Source organism: Anas acuta, chromosome 1 (genome assembly GCF_963932015.1).
Source record: "Anas acuta chromosome 1, bAnaAcu1.1, whole genome shotgun sequence".
Classification (NCBI taxonomy): domain Eukaryota; kingdom Metazoa; phylum Chordata; class Aves; order Anseriformes; family Anatidae; genus Anas; species Anas acuta.
Genome location: NC_088979.1, coordinates 77268739 through 77289704, shown reverse-complemented (window position 1 = coordinate 77289704; position 20966 = coordinate 77268739). Strand labels below are relative to the sequence as shown.

General features: G+C 39.9%; 1 protein-coding gene across 1 annotated transcript in view; it reads right to left on the bottom strand.

The window, feature by feature from the left end:
- EGFL6 (EGF like domain multiple 6) overlaps nucleotides 1–17679 on the bottom strand; it is a 47307-nt gene extending 29628 nt beyond the window's left edge. Inside the window, exons 1-6 of the mRNA XM_068683172.1 lie at nucleotides 17526–17679; nucleotides 12550–12662; nucleotides 10323–10415; nucleotides 7352–7471; nucleotides 4000–4119; nucleotides 503–637 (exon numbers count right to left, since the gene is read on the bottom strand). Coding sequence (XP_068539273.1) covers nucleotides 503–637; nucleotides 4000–4119; nucleotides 7352–7471; nucleotides 10323–10415; nucleotides 12550–12662; nucleotides 17526–17608 — 664 coding nt within the window. The 5' untranslated portion in view covers nucleotides 17609–17679. The remainder of the gene's footprint in view (nucleotides 1–502; nucleotides 638–3999; nucleotides 4120–7351; nucleotides 7472–10322; nucleotides 10416–12549; nucleotides 12663–17525) is intronic.
- Nucleotides 17680–20966: the final 3287 nt, after the last annotated feature.

The window sequence follows — 20966 nt, the reverse complement described above, 5'->3', positions numbered from 1 at the left end:
TGTGGAACCACTTGTTCATTTACTATTTTCATACATTTATTTCTTTATGTTCTGTACTGTCCATTCAAGCAATTATTTTTACAGTCATGAAGCAACTTGATTCACATTGCTGATTAACTATACACACACACACAAAATAAGATTGTGGGACTGTTTCTTCATCACAGATTGAATGCCGAGAGGATAAAACAGGCTCTTTAACTAAAACTGTCCCAAAACTAGTACTTCCCTGTAGTAAGTCAGCTGTTGCTAACATGCTACATGTCTTTGTAGATCTTTTGCACAGGGCCTAGAGATGATTTGGTGCAATGAGGCATTTTAATTTGCAGTTGCCGGTGGTCAGGTTTTTCATAAGGCTACAGAGAAAACAAGGACAAAAGCTGCAGGTGTCTTAAAGAATATTCTAGACTTGGCCAACATGCTTCAGGCAATGACAGGAAAGATGCATTATGTTGGAATCAAAAAAAAAATGGAGAAAGAAATTTTATGGGCTAAATCTTACCTACACAGTCATAATGGCCACTGATGTATTTCAGTTCATAACCAAGCTGACACTTGCAGTAGTAGCTTCCAAATGTGTTGACACATCTGCGGTTGAAAGAGCAGACAGCTCGGCCAGTGGAGCATTCATCAATATCTAGATGGGGAACAGGGATACTGGTCATGTCCATGAGAAGGCAGAATGGGAAAGCAAGAACCAGCTGGGATTTTCACAGGAATGCTTTGTTCTTAGCTATCACAAGTTGTTTAATAAAAAAGTCCCATCATTCTTTCTCTTGGGGTTGTTTTTTGCATGTGGAAATATGAACGAAGCAGCAAAACATCCACTAAATTTATGGAGATTTTGAGACTTGGCACAGTAAAAGCTTGGGTAACTGGCTGTGGGGTCTCTGCTGGGGACAATGGTTTGCCCCTAAAGTCACAGAGCAGGGCAGGAAGGAACTAGAAAAAAATTATGATTTCTCTGAGAAAGGAAATATCAGAACAGTTTAAGAGAAAGCCTCAGAAACAGGAAACCAGAAGCAGAAAGGAGCAGGAGCAGCAGCTCTTCCCACTGAATCTCTGCACCTCCCCTTGCTGGGCTAAGTCAAGATACAGACTCCAGACTGCAAGTGCTCCATCCTTATAACTCATCTGTAACTCTGTTTTTTTGTTGTTTTTTTTTTTTTTTTTTTGTTTGTTTTTTTTCCACCTATGAATGTGTTGAAGAGGGAAAGTGAAACACAATGTTCTGTTCTGCTCTGCAGGTTCAGGAGCAATGCAGCTTCTTAGGAAGATTAAGCTAAGACAAACAGCCAAGAATCTTCAAATGTTTATCTGCTTATAGTTTTTCTGTGACTAATACCAGAATATTGAGAGTGTTTTATAATCTGTGAAGCATCTATTATGCTATACAGCAGGAATTTGCTTTCTTTCTCATTCTAGAGATGGAGAGCAGATCACAGAAAAGAGTGACCTAACACAAATTGCGCAGGAAGAAGGGTCTGCTATTTCCAACCATGGGACATATCTTTTTGTCTGTTTTACCTTCTATCATTTATATCAGCATTCTTCCAAATCCATTTGGGCAGGCAAGGTAAACTCATTAAAAGAGAATAAAAATAGTTGCCTGAATAATTCAGGAAGACAACCATTTATCTTTTTTATTGTATTTAAATGTATATGTTCACAATGTTCACCTTCAAGTAGCTCTTAAATAATTCAAACAACCGTTAGCTTGCTTGCTGGTAGTCTGAGAGCCTTGCTTACTCAAAACAGGACATTCCCAATTACAAAATCATTTCATTTGAGAAAAAGGAGTAAGGTTCTCATGTTGGAGTTTTTATACTTTGGAAGTTGAGACAAGTATGCACATGGGTTTACTCTATAGATCCTAAACATGAAAAAATAGTCTCAGGACACATGACCTGCACACATGACTTGATATTACAGCTGTGTGTTAAGGAGAACAATTCATATAGTAACTGTCCTTCTATATAGCAGTGTCTCTTGGGTCATCTGTTGTTTGAAGTGTTAAATATAATGTAGTTTTGGCCATTAGAGCTAAAATTCACTTTCTGTGTTTGACATGTTAAACCTCTCAACATCTAAAACATTCTTTAAAGCTGTAGATATCACTCCACCCATATGTATTGGTAAGCAGCATCTGATATGGAGCTGCTAGTTATTCCTCTTTGCCTGTAAGCCACCCCTTATGATCGGAACGACTTGTACTGTTGTGACAGAAATAACATAACTAAATGTGAAGTTAGGTAAGGACATTTTAGTAAATAGTACCCATTCCAAAAACTTTTTTCCATTGTATTTTGGATAATGTAAATATTTCCCAGTTGCAATTTTCAATCTTCTATGCTTGCCTGCGTGGAAGAAATGTTAAAACAAAACAAACAAAAAAAGAAACAAACAAAATATCATTTTGGACCAAGAGTTACCCAGTTGGAGGTGAGATCAGAAAAGAAAGGCTAGATTGGAAAAGAGGGAGGGTAATAAAGAAGGAAACAAAAAACATTTTCTGTATCCATTCTTTTTGAAATTTGGAATTGGTAAGATGCTATGTGTTAGCATTTAAAGGAAAATATACTCACTGATTCAAAAAGACAATTTGCATGTCAAGAATTAGCTAAAGTTATTTGATAGAAGTCTGGAACTGAAAATACTTGTTTGTCACACATGAAATTGCTACTGGCCCTGTTTTAAGATGAAAAGGCATAAAAGTAGATATAAAGCAGTATTTCCTCAAACGTACATACTTAAGCAGAGAGCATCTGGTGTGAAAAATGAATGCTTTCATAGCCTTTCAAGCCTGTTTGTGATGACCAGTAGGAGGAACATTCCAGCTTTGGAAAGGTCTGTTACATGATGTCAGGGCCTCCCCTGTGTACTCTGTGAAGTCTTGGTTGCCCAAATCAGCCCCACCCATGAAAAAGGAGTCCTATTTCAGCTCAGTCCTGGGCCTTGAGTCCTGTTCAAGCTGTGCTGTAGTTACACCCATTCCTAGCTCTTCCCTGTCCTCTGGAAGGGCTTCAGGACTACTGTGTAGGTAGTCCTGAGGTAGATGGTCTCCCGATCCATCTCCTGAATGGCCTCCTTGGACGTACATTGTAGCCTTATCTCCTATCCTGTGTTCCATCTGTGCTGTTCTTGACTGGACTCTCTGGACAGACACCAGACCTGATTTATCACCTTTCCTTGTCACTCACCCTGTTATCAGCACCCTGGTCTGCCAGCATGATGAGGTGCTGTGGCAAGGGGCCCTGGTCAGTGAGGACACAGCACTGTGGGTGCTGGGTTCACCTATTGCTCATCCCCCCTTGTGGAACTTCCCTGCTCCTGCTACTCCCTGAATGCACTTCACTGCCACTACTTCTGTAGTTCATGGAGAGGTCCCTGCTTTGGAGGGTTTGTTTCACCTCCACTGATGTTTTGAAATTAGTTTAGCTTCAGTGTTAAGATGGATACCATCTCAGCATTGGATTGAAATGCTGTAGCACTGTCTTGTCAGATGCCAACATAAAATTAGTATCAGAGAACAAAGTGCTATGAAGTAATGCTAACTTCACCACAGGAAATCCCTAAGGTAAAATGACATTGAGACTTCTGTAGAAAAACACAGAAGTTTGCATTGTAGGTTATCACAATACAAGAAAGAAAGAAACATCTAGACACAACCCCAAATGCTATCATGTGCTATGTCGGTAGGACAGCTTCCTGTGCTGTATGTAACAGTCTCTGAGAAACGGAGAATCTGTTAATGACTCCAAAACATGTTAAAACATTTGATTATTTATTGTGGATGGGACTAGCCCAAATAATTACATAGCCAATGTTAATGAGAAGAATTATTAAAAAAAGCATGCAAACTTTACATCACTCTGCAAGTAACAAGAAGCATGACTGAAGTCAGTGAGGAGGGCTAACTACTTTTTACCCTTTCCTCAGACTGTTAAGGTTCTCAGAATCCTACAGAAAAGAAGCTGAGAGTGAGCTCTCTAACCATACCAACGCATGTCCTTCCATTTGGTCCCAACTGAAGGCCAGCTGATGGACAAAGACATTGTACCTCCTCCTTGACTTTCTCACATCCATATTGGCAATTAACCATAGCACAAGTCCCAGAACCTGAAAACAGAATTTAAAAAAATAATGTAAAATCTAGGCTGGGAACACACATTTTATTATTACGTTAGATCTGTATGAATGCAGAAAATTAATGAGAACAACAAAATTCCATTAATCATCAATCAAGATATTTATACATTAACACATTAATAACACAATTCAGCAGCTCTTGAGATAGATCTTAAGTTCTCCTTCCCCTTCACTTTGTTCTTTCCTTATCTTCCCTTATGACTCTTTTTTTTTTTTTTCTCTGCTACCAGTTCTGTGACTATTATCTTTTAGATTCAGAGAGAACTGGTCCAAGCAGAAAAAAAAAGGCTTTTTACATTTTTCATCATTGCAGTTTTACCATACAGAAAACTGCAATTCAGTAAAGGAATATTTTTATTGCTTACCACTCACCATGCCCTTAGTAGACATTCTGATTTTAAAATTATTTAGCCTGATGAAGTTTGACACTGCATTTTACTTTATTTAATTTTATTATCTATTTTTTTTTGTTTTATTTTATTATTTTTTATTTTATTTTATTTTATTATCTATTTAATCTACTTTATTTGTATCTTGAACAGATACTTGAATCTAAAGAAGCACATAGTAGTCATTACACAGTAGATTGACTATGAGCATAAATTATTGGAGATGATTTTGGTAATCCTGTAAATAGAAGAGTATGGGTCTAGATCTTGTCTGAGAGAGTATTATGAGAGGCTTGAAAAGCAGGCCAAATATATTAAGTACGTAGGGAGATGCACCTGAAATCCTGAGGATATTCTGCAAGCATTAATGTTATGATGCCAGGGAGAAAAATAGCATTTGGAAGTGTTTACTGGAGGAGTTAGAGGTGTGTGAAAAGGAAGTATATTCCACTATGTCGCTCTGGTTATCCATCTATTACTATATCACAAAACGGCAAGACCTTGAGTGCTAGCTCACCACCCAAGTAGAAAAATATATGGAATTTATTTTAAAATGCAACACATTCATTGATAGAAGTACCAGCAATTTCAAAATGGTGTGTAATGAAGTATATAGAGAAGACAATGATGTGTGTGAGTGTGCATATATCTACAGCCATATTATTTTAATATATAATAATGCATGTTATTTCTGTTGCTATTAAAATTAATGTTAAACCCGTGGTAAAATTACCACAGGTTTATTTAATTACCACCAGCCTAAAAAGAAGGCTGGTTTGCTTAGACCCTGTGGATAAGCAATAAATATTTAAGATCAAAAATTCACTGTATTTGCAAAAGCATTTTACTTTTTTTTTTTTTTTTTATCATAATACTTTTGTCACATTATCCACCTCCTAAGTGGCAATAAAGAAACTTACTAAACATTATTCTTCTCCAATTGGTAATTGTCTGCTTTCTGTTATTTTTGAAATTTCCATTGCTGGCTATAGTTAGAATATGAACAGTTTAGATGAGCTGCTAATCAGATTTAGTACAGTAATTCCTGCAGAATTTGTGACTGTCTTAGGTAATAACCTACTATCTACCTGAAGCAATGGTTCTCTGTGGCTCAAAACCACATTCTTCTAATAACTTTCCACTTCTAGTGCCACAATGTTTCGGCATGGTTCTGGAAAAGTCTGACTGCTCAGACAAGGTGGACTTCATCTTGTTAAGGAGATTTGCATCATGGAGAATTTGATTCAAAAGCACAACTCTGGTTTTTGTACAAATTTAGTACAAATGCAAAGTTTTCTAAATCAGAAACCTATCCTGAACTAAGACTGGCTTAAAACTAATCAAACAAAAAAAAGGCTTGTTACAGTCTGGATCTAGTTTTTTGACTTGGTTCAATAGCGTAGCTCTTGCTCAGAGGAGGGGGAATGACAGATGGATGAGACGAAGTAGGAACAAGCTCCCACTGGGCTCAAAGGGAACTGGACTCAAAGGATAGGTTTCTTTTGACAGTACCTCTGGCTTCCGCCAACTTCAGCTGTCCATAAGACAGCAGCCTGACTGAAACCAGCTCAGTTTATGATGTCAGCAGATACACAAATTATCTTGGATGTATCCATTTCTCAGAGATCTCAAAGACCCCACAGCTGTTGTCTGCTGTTGAGATCCACCATGTGCTGCAGGGAAGGGGAAGCCTTCAAAAGCTCTGACCCCAGGCACCTTTCACAGCAATTTCAGTCTTCCTGCCATAACAGGGAGACGAACTAGGAGATCTGGCTTTTCTGCCTGCCCCTGAGCTGCTGACACTGCAGTCCTCTGAATGTTTGCCAAAGCTGGGTATTGTTCCAATTATCTCAAGACTGACATCAAACTCACCAGATGGACACCCTGTCTGGTGAATGGCTGTCTCCAGAGTTTGAAGATAAATAAATTTGTTCAGAGTTTATGGTTGTCTCTTATAACCACGGGAATGGGTGGGCTGCACCTGATACAGCTACATTCAGGACAGACCTCTCAAGCAGATTGGTCTCAGCAGTGGACCAACTAGTTTCCTTGTACCACAGATGCATCTGCTTCAGCCCAGTAAACACCGGAAAGGGCTGTCCACATTTTACCTAGGGTTTTGTGAAATGTAAAGCAGAATTCACTGTACTATTTCAAACAGATAAGGGGGAAAAGAAAGTGTTTTCTAGAAACAAAACAGTATCATTGAAAAATAAGAAGCTTCCTCACATCTGAAAATCAGGTTGACTAAGAAAGCAGAATGCTTTCCTTTACATGCTGGCTTAAAGACAGAGAAAATAGGTAGAAACACAGTTCAGATAACCCTAAGCACAGTGAACAAATGTTTGCAAGAAGCCAGCAACAATTGTAGGAAGCATATTAGCACCGAGAGAAAATAAGTTAGGGAACACAGAAAGGTAAAGCAAGGATAATGCTGTGAAGTTCAGCACAGTGAAGCGTAGTCTGTATTGGTGCTTTGCTTGGATTGATTCATTCATCCTTATTTGACAAATGAACCAGCACGGCTATGTACCAAGCTTATACAAGCTGTCCTTCATTTGAAGTAACACTAAAGATTTTTACTTCTAGCAGGACAAAAATTATTTGAGCACCAAAAACAGTTATTACCTAGTTCAGTTTATCCATATACTGCCAAACAGAAAGCCTCTGTCAGCTGCTGAGAGCACCAAAGAGCTGAGGCAAGAATCTTATCCTGAACAAGCTAAATCCATTCATCACAAGAGGAAATTTTGCTAGGATCAAATGCAATTAGGTTATTTTGGTGTGCCTATCCTATCAGCTCTATTACTTACTTGCACATGTGCCATCTGGCATGAGCATGTAACCGTTGAGACAATAGCACTTGTAGCTGCCATGTGTATTCATGCATCTGTGTTCACAGGGACGTGGTTTCAGTCCACATTCATTCAGATCTGCAGAATTCATTGGAATTAGATGACTGCTGGATTTATATACATATATCCATACATATAGGCTGATAATATTGCTTAATGCCTTTAATTCCCCACGGTATAACAACCTGGATTGAAAACAAGCCAACCCCTTGCAAGATGAGAATTTAGCAGACCATCTGGCTGAAAGAGTGCTAGGAAAACTAACACAGAGACTTCTACACCTGAAAAAGTAATGCAAACTCTGACCCCATCTGGCAGCTTGTTAGGAAGGAGTGGAGGGGTGGAAAGAGAATTGTAGTTGCTGTATTTTTCTGGATTTCTCTGATTCTAGCTGGATATTTCTGCCCTCCAGCTGACCTCTGTACTAGAAGGAGTAAAACTTTATCTGCAGCTGATTTGCTGTTCCTAGTCTAAAGTGAAACAAACAAACAAAAAATTACATATATATATATATTTATTTATTTATTTTCCCCTAAGCTACACATTGGCACCAAGGTTATCAGGGCAGGAGCATAGCCAAGATGAAACACAAAATATAAAAAGAGTCACGTGACATTAAGAATAAAAGTACAAAAACCTCAAATTCTCAAAATCCAGAGAACGAAAGCATCCTAACTCCTTTTTGCAGTCCAGGATTTAAAAGGCTTTGCAAGACACTAAGTTGATTTCAAATTCTCAATAGCTTTATTTCCTTGGTAGAAAACCAGAATCCTAAAAAGATCAATTTATGTGGTATAGGCATCACTCTTGTCAATGGTATTGGTTCTGTAACAAGGGAACAGCATCTGTGTTTGTGACTTCTGACTGACACCTCTACCTCTTATATTTTGACACCTGATTAGCAAACAGAACTCATTAACAGAATACACAAGCACATGTGGCCCACTCAACAGGTGCTTAACAGCACATGGCCAATAATATAATTTCAGTGAAGACAACTCTCCTAGCGCTTAGCTTGCGGAACTCCAGTTTTAATGGGAGAAGCAGCTGTTCTCATAGCTATGCACCCTGCAGACCAGAAAAAAAAAATCCTCCAGACCATTCAAAGCATAAACTTTGTGCTAGTTATAGATGTGTGTGGAAGTATTTGTTACAGCTCAGTTCAGGGAAGAAAAAGAGGGTTGCACTCTGCTATTTAAATATAGAGTCTGTTTGAAAAATGACAACATATCAACTTGCAAATCACAATGGGCTTTCTCTGCTACTGAGCCTCCACTGAAAAACCAAGATTCTCGTAACAAAGAAACTAGAGGTGAAAAAAAAAGTTGTTCCACTTAGACCATACATTCTGAAAAGTGCTTAGCTACACCTATATTGCACAATGCACAGTAATGCAAAGATAACATACACAGCTCTAAAAGAGAACCTATGGAGATAACGCTAGTTTAGCTCAGACTCAGTGGCAGACTAATAGAGTCCCCTTATCGCTGTTATTTTAGTTAGCTCATGTTGAGCTTGCTCAGCCTGGCATTCTGTTGTAAGGTCAGACCAAGGCTGTATCTGCCTGTAAATTAAAGAGGCTCTGAGCTACTGGAACATGAACACCTATATGGCGATACTACTGAAATAGCTCCTGGGCATTTCTGGCTTGTGCCTTGCTAAAGAAACCTTGCTAAAAATTTCCTGGCCATACTTTATAAGATAGAACAGCCCAGGGGAGCTACAGGGCAATTTGTACATGCAGGTGTATACAGAGCTTCCATGAAGCCTTAGACTTTGAATCTACTGCAAGTGCACTGAACTGATCTGCTTGCCTACGGAGGGCATAGCAAATCCAGCTGGAGTTACTGCACAAAAAACAAGCGGGGGGCTTCTCTGTTGTCTTTTGGTAAAGTTGCTAAACCTTGTTGGTGGTTAAACTTGTGGGTTTAGAGGCTGAGGCTGTACTGGTAACCATGGATCTACATGGATACACAACCAAGGCTGCTGTTTGTTCCCTAGGAATATCAAGGGGCTGACTTCTTTCCCTGTATCAACAGTGCAAAAGATGGAGCTTTCAAAATACTTAACATTATAGCTTTATACCATATTGCTTGATAGATATTGTGTAGTAAGAGGGTTGTTCTGACTCACTAAGAATTCTCTTATTTTTCAATGTCAATGTAACATTTTTAAGCAAAGACTGCAGGTGCTTAGGAAGGTAGCATCAATAGACCCATCCATTCATGTGGCTCTCATTCCATGCTTCACTCATCTGCTGTGCAGTAGAAAGGCCTCTCCATGCAGCGATCTGCTTCTTTCATCTGATCACGTACAAAGATCATATACTGGAACAACAAAAGCTGAGGAGTCACCAAGGTGTTGGTGGAAATATTTCAATGTCTAACTGCAAACTTATGCAGGTAAAGTGGTGCATTCAAAGATTCTAAGTATGTAATTGTAAAGAATTCTGTGTTCTCAAAAAAAAAAAAAAGTCTGCATATGCAAACAGATGGCATTGGCCTGGGGAACCTTGAGAAATAACACATCGAGCATGTAATTGCCTGTCTTTCTGAGGAGGTTAGTTAAGTAAATAGCATGGGTTTTTAGTTAAAAAAAAATAACATGGGTTCCAGATTTGACTTCTGGCTCTTCCTTTCCTATGTAATCTCTCTGTGCCTTAATCCTCTGACTATAAATGAGACAGTTTGCCCTTGTCACCCGTCTGCAGGAGATACATGATATAGGATCAAACTCCTGTTTGCTGAAGGAGGCTTACAGTTTGCATCTCCAGTATCCCTGGCAAGAGCCTTAAACACTAAGCTCTGCTATGTAAATAAGAAAAGATCTTGTTTTACTATTTTGGAAAATGACACAATTCTTAATACATGACAAGAAGACAGAACATCAGCAGTCTGGTTTCTAGAGTTATATTCCCACGAGCACAAACCTTGATTACAGGTTTTCCCTGTAAATCCAGGAAAACATTTGCATTTGTTTGGTCCCATGCACTCGCCATACTTGCAGCCATGTCCACAGATAGCTGGGGGAATCAGGCAGAGAAAGAAGAGAGAGGAAAAAAAAAAGTTAGAATATTCTATTTGAGAACTATTTCCCCGCTTATTTATTGCAGAAGTTCAACATCTTCCATACCTCTACCTCTAGTTTGAGCATGGTAGCTACTGATCAGTGCATTATTTCTGCTGGAGAAAAGGTTTGCTAGCATGCATTACATGAACACATGCTTTTCCCAGTTTGTAAAGACCTGGAAAAGAAGGGGCTCCTTCTAGCACCCTCCCAAATGCTCATTTCTGCCATGGTTACAACTTACATTTAGTTTTGTACTCTGCTTTTTACCTATTTTGGGGAAGCCATATGTGAAAAGCAGCTAGCCAGCAGCTTGATTTTCTATACTTGAAGCAGGGAAGAGGCAACAGCACTCTACTGCAGCCACAGAAGACCCTAAAGTGGTTTTCTGCTCTTGGATCTCCTCTCTTACAGCTGAGAACATGTCCATCTCATGGTGGAATACCCAGAGCACATCTGTCAAATCAGACAATTGTCCTTACCACACATCCCCATATTTACAATTGCATCAGATTTACAATGACTTGAAAGGGCTGGGCTTAACCTGGATGCATTAAAGAGTAGAAGTTTTCTAACTCTCATCATTAGTCAGAAATTAAATGCTAGCTCTTATAATGCTAGCATTATAATTAATTATAATTAAAGATTAATCCTTGATCTTTAATACTTCCTAAAGTCAATGTGATGATCAAAATGAGTGTTATCTGGAAAAATCAAACTGAACATGTATTTAAAGCAGTACTAGCTCTAGAAGAACAGCAAAGGAGTATGCACCAGTATGGGCATCCAAACTATCTCGTGTAATTAATCTGCTTTCTAAACTACAGGAAACAGGAAAATCATAGTTACTATATTAAAATCCATAATCAAAATTCATCCTGCTGAATTCAAGCATATTCTCCTACATTTAAAAGATTAATTCAGAAGCACTAAACCACTGGCTCTGCAGATTAGCCGTAGTTCAACATTGTCCCTTTCCCTGAAAGCAAAGTGGCATAATGTAAGATTGGTTGAGTATTAACACTGAAACAGAGTACAGCACTGCATCTAGATTTTCAGTGCAGTAGTACACTGCTGTTGTTTTAATGAAATCTGCCAAAGAACCACCTTAAAAACCTATGAAAACTGGTTTCTAGTAAGAGTAACCTTTTGCTTTAGAAGAGACCAACTTAATTCCACTAGCTCAAAGTTACATTTGCTGGTTGTCCCTCTACCTATTCTTTTGCACCAAAATGAATCTGCTGTTAAACAATGCAAAAATATTAGTAAGTGTATTGTTCTGATATGCTACATATACAGAGCAGAGAGATTTTGTCACCTTTCTGTTTAAGGCATCAGTCAGCGGTGAATAACCCCAAACCTCTATTCAAATTCACTAGATATACAATGACAAACTCCAGGGCAATGGGTGCAACATCTGAGAAAGATTCCTAAAATACATATTTTAGGATTTTGTTGTGCTTTGCCCAAGTAGAGCTAGAGGACAATTTCATATCACCTTCTCCTTGGGATCTGTAGACCTGTAACAAATTAGAATTTTCTCAATAGTCATTTATTTTTTTATGAAGCCAACAATCCACCGACCAGAATGCTGACCAGCTACCTGAGCTCAAGTCAGGTGCATTTATTGCTTGGGTTTTGTTTGTATTTTTAGAAAGTTAAAGTTTCCTGGTTCTCACAGGCTGTGGAGTTTTTGAAGACAAAGGATATCAATTGATTTCATGGGTCCATATGTAGCACCAGAAGATGCTGCATTTTTGGCATTTATTTGACAGCTGTAACAGCACAGGCACTGGCAAGTTCCAATCTCAGCCAGGGTATGCAGGAGGTTAGCACAGATGGCCACTTCTGGATCTAAGAGTTTTTAAATCTGTATTTTATGTTTGCTGTTATTTACCTAAAGCTCTGCTTTTTAAAGGAGATGTTCTCTCCAGCATGTTTTTTTTTTCATTCTCCCACCCAAGTGATAAGAGACTTCACTCCCTCACAAGCTTTCCTTCTGTAACTTCTGGCAGATTCACATCAAGTCCTTTTATTAGCACCAAGTACACAGCTATGGGGAAGAAACAAGCACAAGCTGTTAGCATTACCTTCACAGTGGCCCTTATTGTTTTTTTTCCAGCCATAACAGCAATCCGTCCGAGAACCATAGCGACACACCCCAGGCTGGCTCACAGTCACCAGCTGCCCATGAACTCTTGAGCTGCATAAGAAAGGATAAACACTAGCTCCAGCAGGCAGATACATTTTAATTCATTCCTCCCTATATTCCTTTGTGCATTTCCCTCATGTTTTATCCACTGTCAGGCATTTTCATCTTAATGACCTCAAAGCATTCAACAGTCCCTTGGCAGGAATACAAAGTTGCATTGGTTGGAGAAAGGGGTGATAGGAGCATCTCACCTGTAATAAAACAACCCTGCAACATAAATAACATAAATCCTTTCTAATGAGAAACATGGCAAAAAAAAAAAAAAAAAAACAGGTCCTCTGCTAGAATGAGTCTTTTAATCTCAGTGAAGTCAGTGGGAATACTGCAGCTTGCATCAGAGGAAAAAATCAGGACTGGATATATGCTGCCATACCTGCTCAGCTCTGTTGCTCTGGATGACAAATTATTCAGCAGAAAAGCACCTTTCTGAACATCAGTCATCCCCACAGATCCAGTGCCTCGTGGGCTTGCAGCCACTGTGTATGTGCACATTGATTAGATAAGTGCAGATATTCCCAGGCATTCAGGTTGCACTGATCATACAAATGTTAATTTAATCTGCCAGTATAGCCAGGTGGTTCAAAGTTACTGCGTGGATAACAGCTGCAAGTGTTGGCAGCCCTGCAATGTTAGCTGTCAAAGTCGTACATCTGATGGAAATCTACAACTGTCCATGAATTTCAGGCTTAGTCTATGCAGCACAGGGTGCTGTGACCCTAATTATCTTCTTCCTCCGCTTGCTATTACTTCAGTTTTCTATATCCTCCTGTACTTATCCGTAAGGGTTGCACTCTTACTGGAAGCGTTACTGCAAACGTCACTAATGCATACTATTAAAAAAGTAAATATATACATACACTTCAAAGGTACAAGATGTTACTTCAGAGTTGCCTTTAGTGTGTGTTCTGCTTGCATCCCCCAAAACACCCCTGAATTCAACTGGATAGTGCTATGACTCCCCTGGAAGGTTAAAATGCCTAAAACTTAGAGGAAATAGAATCTTATTACTTTCCAAGAGATGCTCATTTCCACAGGAAGACAAGCTCATTTAGTAATTTTTCATTTAATAATTCAGTTCAGAATCAAGTACATGAAAGTGTCTTTACAATTCATATAATACTCACAGGGTTTTGGTACAAAGTTCTCTAAAAACTGGAAGATCTTCCATAATACTGAGAATAAAATGAACATAGCTGAACTTTACAGACACTGCCCCGGACAAGGTTTTTCTCTTGTTCTGACTTCCAAAACAAGCACCAGGCTAAAGCCTACCTTTGGCAGTGGGAAAGGTAAACTGGATCACTGAGAGCCCACCCAGATACCAAATTCTGTGAGCGAAACCAGTTTTGTTAGATTAGTCCTTCCATTGCTGTCAGGGCTTCAGCATTTTGTACAAATGAAAGAAATAGGGTAGACCCTGCCAGGGCAAGCAGATGCTTTCAAGGAGAATGTCATATGCGTTTGCTGGACATTACTGGGAGAAGCAATGCAAACTAGAGGTGTCTGATCTGTCCCTAAATGGTATTTGTGTAGGAGTTTACCTTTAATACCTAGAAGCCTAAATGAGATTGCTATGCTTGGCACTATCCACTCAGCATGAGAAAAATGCCTGGCCTCAAATAACTTGTAGCTTCAATATGTGAATGAAGAAGATCTGTGCATGTCACCTGCAAGACCAGTCTTCATTTCTAGTGAAGGTCTCTGTCCTCAGACTCAGAAGCTTATGGCACTGGTGAAATAGGCAGCAAGTGGCAAAACAGAGCCATACAGAGTGCTGAAGCAGCAGAGAAGTAACTGATTTATGTGGCTATGACATTGCTGACACTAGTAGGATAGCATTTAACAAAGTACATTGAAGATGAATTATAAAAACTTCTACAATAAGCCAGGGCCTCATTAGTTAGGATGACAAAGAAAGAGCTGGCCAGGCTAGCTATCACAAGATCCTAGTGAGCCACAAGCACAGGTATTAAAAAAATAAAAGGTGGGACCTTTGGATATTTCAGTCAAAATTCCAGTCGCAATAGGAAAGTTTTACTGCTGCTGTATCATGATATATTATGTACAGCTCTCGACATCCATCCAACAAACATCTACATGTTTGACAGCTCAAAATCAGAGAGAGAAAAGCTTGTTAAGAGAGAAACTACTACAAAACCATTTGTTTTTGAGCTACTTTCCCTTGTGGCTTTGAGTTGGGCATAAGAGTAAGAACACAGCCGTGAGCAAGCTTGAGAGTCTTGAAGAGTACTGAAGAACCAGGAGGACAATTCTTATCTAATTTTCAGAAGATATGGATTCTTTCACAAACTGAGAAAGTTGTGATGCTGTCCGTAATGATACAAGGAGGTCTGAATGAAGTCATGTCCCATATTTTTATTCATCTGCTACTGAAACAAATTGTTCCTCTATGAAGTAATATGAAAAGCTTGAATTTTATCTCAAAAATAAGATAGATTAATGCACAGCAAAGCAATCAGATACTGGCCAGGCCAAGGCAGATATATAACTCCATACCTACAGTGACGTGAGCAGCAGACAAAAAAAACAATTGGGTGTGTGATGTGAGGGCAGACCTTAAATGTTAACTTTGACCTCTTGTAGTGGTTTACTTAATTTGATATAAAAAGAGAAAACTTAGGTATTTATAACAAAACACATTCAAAAAGTTCGCTTGCTCTACTGATCAAGTGGCTAGAGAGATCTTCCAGTTAATTTAGGTTGATTGATATGGTAGGACTGATACCCTCAATTGCTTAAACACACACCTGCAAAGGAAAATATTACAAGTGCATTAACTGGTGAAAGAGGGAATAAAGCACACCTGGATGCTGGAACTTACTTATTCAACTGTTTCCCTCTGCCACCCCATGGTATTTTTGTTGTTTCGTTCTATGAAGTAAGAAAAAAGCTTTACCTTGCATCAGCTTCTCAAAATTAGTTTATGACCATGGACCAATACAAGCTACTGTCTGCATTACCAATGGGCAACCAAAATTTTCATATGTGGTAACTGGGCAGATGGCTGTGCTGCACTGTAATCCTCATTAGCAGCCATTATACCAATAATGACTAAAGTAAACAGAAGTAAAAATCCCAACAATGTAAAGAGGGACCTGTCACATTCTCCTGACTAGTGAACGTGAGTGATCTATTCCCTGTCTGACCAGCACTATATGACATTTACAGCTGCAGAGGAAAAGAGAGTGAGCCTTCAAAAGGCTGATTTAACAAGGCAGTTAGGTAACAAAAGTCATTTATGGTTTGAGTTAAAATAAAGTTGTTTGTTTTCAGATCCTATTATTTTTCTGTCTTTTACTAATATTTTCTGTGTAGAGGGACATTTATGAACTTTTTTTTTTTTTTTCCTCCTTCAAGACAGCTGCTAAAGAGATTTAGTGCATTATTTCCATAAGATCTCTACAGGATACTTTTGGTCAGCTCCTGCACACACAATAGCTGCCTGCTGCTGAGGGGAAAAAAATTCTGTTGCATTCTTAGCAACTTCCACTTAACTTCAAAGACAGGATATTACCCCTTTCTTTAATTTTGCCTCTAAAAAAAATCTGGACATTGTTGCTAGCTAACAGCTAGCACCAGACCTCAAATTTTGACCAACAGGTGTATTCAGAACAAAAAGATGGTTTCCTACAACTTAGCAGTTTGTAAAAAATTCCTAAAAAGTCTTTTATGACTGCATGCCGTGCAGAAATAGAAATGAACATTTTGTCAGGTGACAGCACAGGCATTTTGTTTGCTTGTTTGAGTTATACACATGTAATGGTATTAACCAAAACCAACATGCATCACTTATTATCTTTTAATGACTGTCTTAGATATCCCTTTGGTCTGTTTCAGGCACTCAACAGTTCTGCTTTACTGCGAGTCCCTTCCAAAACACCAAATACAATTTAGCTTGGGCTTGCAGAAGTTCTTTTAAGTCCTCCTGTGACCACCTGACTCCTTGAAGGAAGGGCTCAAAGCAGAAAAGCTAAAGGTCCAGATGTGAAAGCCACACTTCTAAGGGACAAAAATAATCACATTTAATTCACTTTTTTCTAAACTGATTTTAATTTCTACTGTTTCCCTGTTCCTTCTTCCTAGCTATTCAGAGACAGTATTTCTTTGTTCTTTCTTTACTCTCTTATATTAAAAATCTCTTATCATCCAAGACTTGCATCAAGATGCTTCAAATGCTCTTCCCCCTTCCTCTCAAGGGGAAAGGGGGAATGACAGTCTTGGTAGAAGACAGAGATACCATCATTCAATATCAACCAGGACATGACAGGCTGTAGAACAACCTTAGGCAGGGGTTCCTGTAGGGTTTTCCAACTAACTGTGAAGCAGCATCATTATTTTTTAATAAATACATCCATCTTTGCTTCAGGTAACTCCCGGTTATGCCTTCTTATGAAGGAAGACGCCACTTTTGCTTTGCGGTTTTACACTTTCCAAGGTGTTAGAAATGCAAACACACAATATCTCACGAAGATACTATCTCAAGAACACGAGCATTTAAGCGGGGCTTGGCTTTGAGAGCAAACGCGTTTCCTACAGCAGCGGGTTTGCGGTTCATATGCTTCCAGCTGCTGAAGCGCCGACGGCTCGGCAGCCCTGGACGTGCTGTAACAGCACATTGCCACTTGCTGGTTACCCCCATCCACCGTCAGACCTGACAAGAAGCAAACAAGCCCCCCAACATCTGGAAGACCATCCCTTACTGCCGTGCGTTCTCCTCCTGGCGACCCCCAGCCGGGGGCTGCCGGCGGAGGTCGGAGCCTCTCTGCCCCCGCTGCCGGGGGTCGGGGCCGATCCTCTCCCCTCCCGCTCCCCTCCCGGCCCTGCCCCGCTCACCTGCCCGCGGCGGCGAGGAGGAGGAGGGCGGCGAGGAGGAGGAGGAGCAGCAGGAGCAGGGCACCCCCGGGCGCCGGCACCATGGCCCGGCGGCGGGGCGGTAGAGGCGATGGAGGCGGGCGGGCGGCGGGACGGGGCTCATAAACCTGCCGCCGGGGGGCGGGACCGCCCGGCCCGGGACCCCCGGGCGGGGCGAGGGAGGGACGGGGCCGGGACGGCGGGGAGGGGGTCCCGGGTCGCCTCGGTGGGGTGTCCCCGGCCCTGCCCGCACCTCCGAGGGGTGCCCCGAGGGCTGGTTTGGATCCCGGTTGGGGGGTCTTAGATTCCCTGGAGCTGCTGAGGTGGCTGCCCGTGGGCTTAGCTTGTTATTTAAGCGGCTACAGCTAATTAGTTATACTATTTCTTGGCAGATAGTCCTTTGGCTTTGGCGTTGCTGCTCAAGATATTTGAAGTGCCTCAACGCGTGTATCCTAGGGTAATGCTGGGGGATGGGGGTGATGGATTTCATATTAGACAGGTCTTTCTGTTTCCAGATTGATTAAGAACTCTTTCCCTCTTGCCTTCTTTCCTTCTTTCCCTCTTTCCTTCCCTCTTTCTTTTTCTTTCTTTCCAGTGCTGGAGAAGTGTGGTAAAGTGGCCAACATTTGTCAGCCAATTTCTTTTTCTTTTGGTGCAGTATTGGTAAGCTATGTTCTGTCTGAGTGGTGTCCCTTGATGCTTTCCTCCCATTATAAAAGTACCCAGCAGGAGAAGATGTCTTTTTTTTTTTTCCCCTTTTGATACAGATGTTCACACTGATCTACCTGCTAAACACTTTCTTGTGTTTTATTGTGTCAAAAAGTATTGGCTCTGTTTCCAGTTCCCAGAGCCTAATAGGAACCATTTCCCCAGTCCCAACCCAAGATCTGGACAATTGTCCCTTAAAGCAACTTTTTTTTTTTTTTTTTTTTTTTGACAAAAGGGAAAACAGAGGAGTAAGTGGTTTACCTGGCATCACCCAAGAAGTCAGTGGCATAAGAAGGAAGACAGATCTTCACACAAGGTCACTTGCCCTGGGTCATCCCATTCAGTTCTGAGAGTGTCAACCAGCATGCATCGGCAGATTAAACAGGGATGGTTGACACAGTCAACACAGCTAGCTGTCTTAATTCCCCAGAGACTGCCTGGAATGATGAAGGAGAGCATTTGTAGGCTGGCATGTTGAATTTAGCACATGTCTTTGGGCAGTTTTTTCTTCTGTCATCTCTACCATGGGAATGGGAATGTCCAAGAAAGCTGGGATGGCAACTCTTTGCCATCTAAAATTAGTCTAAATTGACATTTTCTTGTGTTGTCCATCCACTACTGGTTTTAAGTGTTTGCCAAGCTGTCATCCACTGCTGATTTCTTCAGACTCCTGAAACTACACATATCCCCTCTCAAAACAGATTTAAGTCATCTTAGTGAGTGAAGCAGTGGACCCAAGTGGAACAGAGGAGAGCGTAGAACAGTTGGGTCTACCAAAAATAGGGAATTTAGTTACAGGTTTCAAATTACATGCAAATAAATAACAGTAAAAGTGCTATGCTGATTATGTGCTGTATAGGATGGTGCAGACATACTTTTTCTGGCTGCTGGGCACAAAAGCTGGTTTGCAGCTCTTCTCCTGTCTTTCTGAGATGCCATAGTACCTTGAGACTTGTCTAGTCTGTTCATTAGATTTGCCTTCCTTCATTTTAGTTAAATCAGCACTGTGTAGAAAGGATTCCAATTACTTAGGTCTGTATTCAAAGACACATGGTTTTCATTATGCACATTTATTGCAACAAATGGAAATGAATGTATTGTTTGACGCTGGACTTGCCATTCAAATATCAATCAATATTCAAGACAAGTCTTACTAGTCAGAAGACAATTCAATTCTGAATGTTATTGTTTGTAGTCTAAGAGCTATAATTATTTCCTTAACATCTTTCTTTTTTTATAAAAAGTGGCTTGTGGATAGATAATAAATGATTACCTGAAACTCTGTCCTTGATTTAGAAAAATAATTAGAGAAACAAGAACAAGGGGTTTCATAGAGAATGCAAATATTTGCTAGGATATTAATATATCTGCATTCTTTGGCCATCTTAATCTGCATGATTCTGAGCTTTCCCAAGATCCACTGTCTCATGGCATTTTTTGTATAATTCCCAGACTGAGAAATTCTCAAGTCTAAGGTCATTAACTCAATTTCTGAAAAGATGGGACAAAAAAAAAAAAAAAAGATTTTATTCACACTTGTTTTTGCCTTAAGCATCCAAAAAGTTACGTGCATCTTTGCCACAGAAAATGTCAAGGCTCCATCTGTACTTTCATTACCTGTTAATCTGAGAAACTTGTTAAATTATACTTGCGTGATCTAGTTATAACAGAAATGAAAATTTTAGGAAATCAGCTGGAGTTACAGTGTGAAATGATCTCCATTAGAGTTTAAGCATGCTGATTTGCCAATAGAAGACTGTGGGTTTATACTAGAGGAATTCTTGTCTTGCTCTTGCCACTCTCTCTTCTTTATTTATACTGGCCAATGTGGCAGATGCTCCTGTGCCCCACGGTGCAGTCCTGTAGGTTGCTCCTACCTACCAAAGGTCACATCTGCAGCTGGCCTGAGAGCGGCACAGCCTCCACACATAGCTTCTGCTCAGCTAAAACTCTGGAGCCTGGTCGCTTGCTTGCTATATAAACCACCTCACTGTTGCCTTGCAGAGAGAGACAAGCTCACTGTAAAACTTTACTCAACTACCAAAACATTGCTGCTTGTCCAGAGTTTCAACAGGTTGTTTAAAGGACAAAAGGAAAAAACTTGATTTTCTTTTGGTAGTATTTCTGCCTTCTCTTTGTTTGTTTCTTTTTTTTTTTTTTTTTTTTTTCCTCCATCCAAATGCACTAGCATAGTTCTGATTTAAGATTTATATACTTTTATTTTATTTTTTATTTTCAGTAGTTAGGGATTGTATAAGAGGAACCTGAATTTGGGAAGACATTGTACCAGCTTTTCAGTAGCAGTGGAACTGGTGACACAGCTGATATGAGTCTTTAGTCCTTCTTTTGGGGGATAATTTTAGATAGAAAGGGAATTTAAAAAAAAACAAACAACAAAAAAAAAAAAACGGAGAGAAAAGCACGTGTGCTATTGCACTGTGAGGTAATAAAAAGACTCCACCTATACTTTTTTTTTTTTTTTTTTTTTTAGTTACAAACAAATCACAAGCTCAATATAATTTCCTAACGTAACCATTTTTTTTCCTTCCTCTGAGTATGAAAAGTGCTACTCTGGTAGAAAGTGAAGAAGAATCAATAATGTTGAGAGTGTGTCACAGCAAATCGAGGCAGGCTGCACTGAGTAAATAACACACCAAAATGTCCAACCTGTGTTTCTTACATATGAGTTTTTAACTGGGCCACAGCCAGAAGGCA